Source organism: Condylostylus longicornis, unplaced genomic scaffold (assembly GCF_029603195.1).
Source record: "Condylostylus longicornis isolate FDR11 unplaced genomic scaffold, ASM2960319v2 ptg000016l, whole genome shotgun sequence".
Classification (NCBI taxonomy): domain Eukaryota; kingdom Metazoa; phylum Arthropoda; class Insecta; order Diptera; family Dolichopodidae; genus Condylostylus; species Condylostylus longicornis.
The window spans coordinates 5105150-5108270 of NW_026577985.1; the positions used below are offsets into that span (position 1 = coordinate 5105150).

The 3121-nt window shown below is 28.3% G+C and overlaps 1 protein-coding gene across 1 annotated transcript; it reads left to right on the top strand.

The window, feature by feature from the left end:
* The first annotated feature begins 819 nt into the window (after positions 1-819).
* LOC129605972 (tigger transposable element-derived protein 6-like) lies at positions 820-2274 on the top strand. The gene is made up of 2 exons (XM_055516013.1): positions 820-1749; positions 1852-2274. The coding sequence occupies exons 1-2, from the start codon at positions 820-822 to the stop codon at positions 2272-2274; spliced, it is 1353 nt and encodes a 450-aa protein (XP_055371988.1).
* The last annotated feature ends 847 nt before the right edge of the window (positions 2275-3121 follow it).

Genomic DNA, 3121 nt, shown 5'->3' on the forward strand with positions numbered 1-3121 from the left:
TTTACACTTCCCTACTATGGAGAAGTACGTTCCCACCGAAAACTCGATATGCAAAATTTGTTGCCATCACATAACCTACCTATTGTTTACACAATACGGTCGGTAAAAAGTGTGTGTTGATTTAATATTGAAGAATTATGATGCAGTTCGTATGTGTTTGTAAGTATATACAGTTCTCCCCGGTTAAATGCACCACGCTTAATTGATTTTCCCCTTTTATTGAACGAAAAACTAAGGCAACTTTAAATCCCTATTAAAATATACATGAATAACATCGTTTAATTGAGTCCCGTTTAATTGAACAACTCGCTTTAATGAATCTCTTTTTTTGGTATTACCTTATAAAAACTGTGAAAAATTCCCCTGTTTATTGACCTGTCAAAAAAAAAAAAATTTTTTTTTTATCGAAATTTTAGTACTAAAATATGACGTGTAGCAAAAGTAAGCGGTAACTCTTTACTATTTCATGTCAAATTTTTGTTACTGACACGTTGTCAAAAATACAGATATTCTTTTTTACGCATGCTCTTCTCATGTAAAATTTGAAATTTATTTAAATAAAAAAAAAGTAAACGCCGGTTGATTTGAATGTAAGTAATTTGAAATTTATTTATTTGAAATTTATTAAACAACAATTTTCAAACAATATTTATGTAATTAAAGACTAAAATTCAGAAATTCCTCAAGATGTTAAAAAGAAAAAATTCATCATTATCTATTAAAGATAAACTTAAAATTGTGAATGAATTTAAACAGAACAAAATTTCCAAAGAAAACTTGTGCACGAAGTACAAATGTTCGCTATCAACCTTTAACAGAATGATACGGGAAGAAAAAAATTTGATTGAAAAATCAAAAATCCGTAAAGTTACAACAAAAAGGATTAGAAATGGAGCATGTTTTGAGGTGGAACAGGCTCTTTTAATATGGTTCAATAGAATTAGAGAGTCTGGTGGTGTTATATCGGCTAACATGTTGATGGAAAAAGCAAAGCAGTTTGCCATACAAATGAATAAAGATTTTAATCCCAGTCGCGGTTGGTTGTGGCGCTGGCAAAAAAGAGAGAATATTTTGTTCAAAAAAATACAGGGCGAAAGTAATTCAGCAGATTATGAAAATGCCAACAACTACACAGAAACACTCCTACCCAATTTAATTTCCAATTATGATGCAGAAAACATATTTAATGCCGATGAAACGAGCTTGTTTTTCAAGGCATTACCTACATCAACTCTCAGTAAAACAAAAGATCCAGTGAAAGGTTTTAAATCACTTAAAGAAAGATTGACATTACTTTTTATTTGTAATTTAACGGGCGATTATAAAAAAGTAATAGCGATAGGCAAACCCAAAAATCCTCGCTGCTTTAAAAACAAAATTCTACCCATCCAATACTACTCCCAAAACAAAGCATGGATGGTAGGATCAATTTGGGAAGATATTTTAACATCTTTAGAGGAGGAGATGGAAAAAAATAATAGAAAAATTATTTTATTCGTAGATAATGCTGGCTGCCACAAAACTTCCAGAAATTTTAGTAACATTAACATACAATTTTTACCTCTGAATACAACATCAATTACCCAGCCATTGGATCAAGGGATTATTCGCTGTTTCAAGGTGCATTACAGGCAAAATATCTTGCGAAAGCAAATTGCTGCAATTGAAAGAGAGGAGACACTTGCGCAATTTTCGAAAAATATTAATCTATTTCACGCGTTGCATATGGTTAAAAGAGCTTGGTGGTTGGTTCAACCAAATTCTATTAAAAATTGTTTTAAAAAGGTAATTAATTTATTTAGAATTAGCATAAAATTTCTGTTTACAACATACAAATTAATTATTTTTTAGAGTAAATTTATTCCCTCTAACGCACCAATAATTGAAAATTCTAATGAAGATTGTGAAAATTTTAATGAAGACTGTTTGATGACTGATTTTGATTTTGGTGGATTAATGGAACGAAATGAATTTGATGGCTATGTAGCAATCGATGAAGAAATTGAATGTTATGGTCAGCCTAACGACCAGGAAATAATTCAAGAAGTTTCTTCCATTGGTCTTGATGAAGACCTTGAAACAACAAGCGATAATGAAACTGAGACTTATGATGCAATTCCTACTATTAAGGACGTCTTAAACGGCATAAACATTGTACGGAAATTTTTTATCCCACAAAATAAATTTATTGAAAACTTAGATGAAATGGAAACCTTTATTATTAAGAATCATTACAAACATAACCAAACGAAAATTACAAATTTTTTTAAATAGGTTTAATTTTTTATTATTCTATTTGTTGTTGTTAAACTAGCAATAGTAAATTTATTGAAAAATTAGATATAACGTATGAAATATTTTGTTTTCTTTGTAATATGAAATATTTATTTTTAATTTTTGTTATGTTATGTGATATAAAAATATTATGATTTAAATATTTTGAATTTGAATTCACAGTTACATTACTTAGATGGATTTAAAATGATGAAAAATTTAAGTTTTAAAATTTTGAAATAAAGAAAAATTTAAGTTTTTAAATTTTGAAATAAAAAAAAATTTGAGTTTTAGTATTTCATTAGTGTATCCCCTATTTTAAATATAGCTTTTTACCTAGGATATTTTGATAAGTATATGTAATAGGATATGCTTCCTATTGTTTTTATTAATTTTATGCAGTAGCAGGATCAAATTCGTTTTTGCGCCTGATCTTCAATAGCGAGTATTCGTTTTCATGCGTAAACGATTCAGTTAAAAAAATTCGTTTTATTGCACCAATTGTTCAATTAAACGGAATTTTTTTAATTGATTTACCCGCTTAATTGATACAAAAAGTGTGCAACTTTTCTCGGTTCAATTAACCGGGGAGAACTGTATATTAATATTTTATTTATTGTCAATTCTTAATTTTATTCTTAATTCTGAATTCATTTGAACGTATATGTTCACAACAGTAATAATAAAATTCATATATGGTATACATACGAGTATACATTTGTACGAGTATGTATGCATATTATTAGATCATTCAACAAACACTTTGTTAAACCGAACAACACCATATTACACATAACAAAATTTGTTATTGCTTTTTCACATTCCTTATTCCAAAACAAATTTTTTT

Coding starts and splice junctions, on each gene's coding strand:
- LOC129605972 (XM_055516013.1), top strand. CDS start 820: ATGATACGGGAAGAAAAAAATTTGATTGAAAAATCAAAAATCCGTAAA. Junction 1,750..1,851: donor TTAAAAGAGCTTGGTGGTTG/GTTCAACCAAAT, acceptor ATTATTTTTTAG/AGTAAATTTATTCCCTCTAA.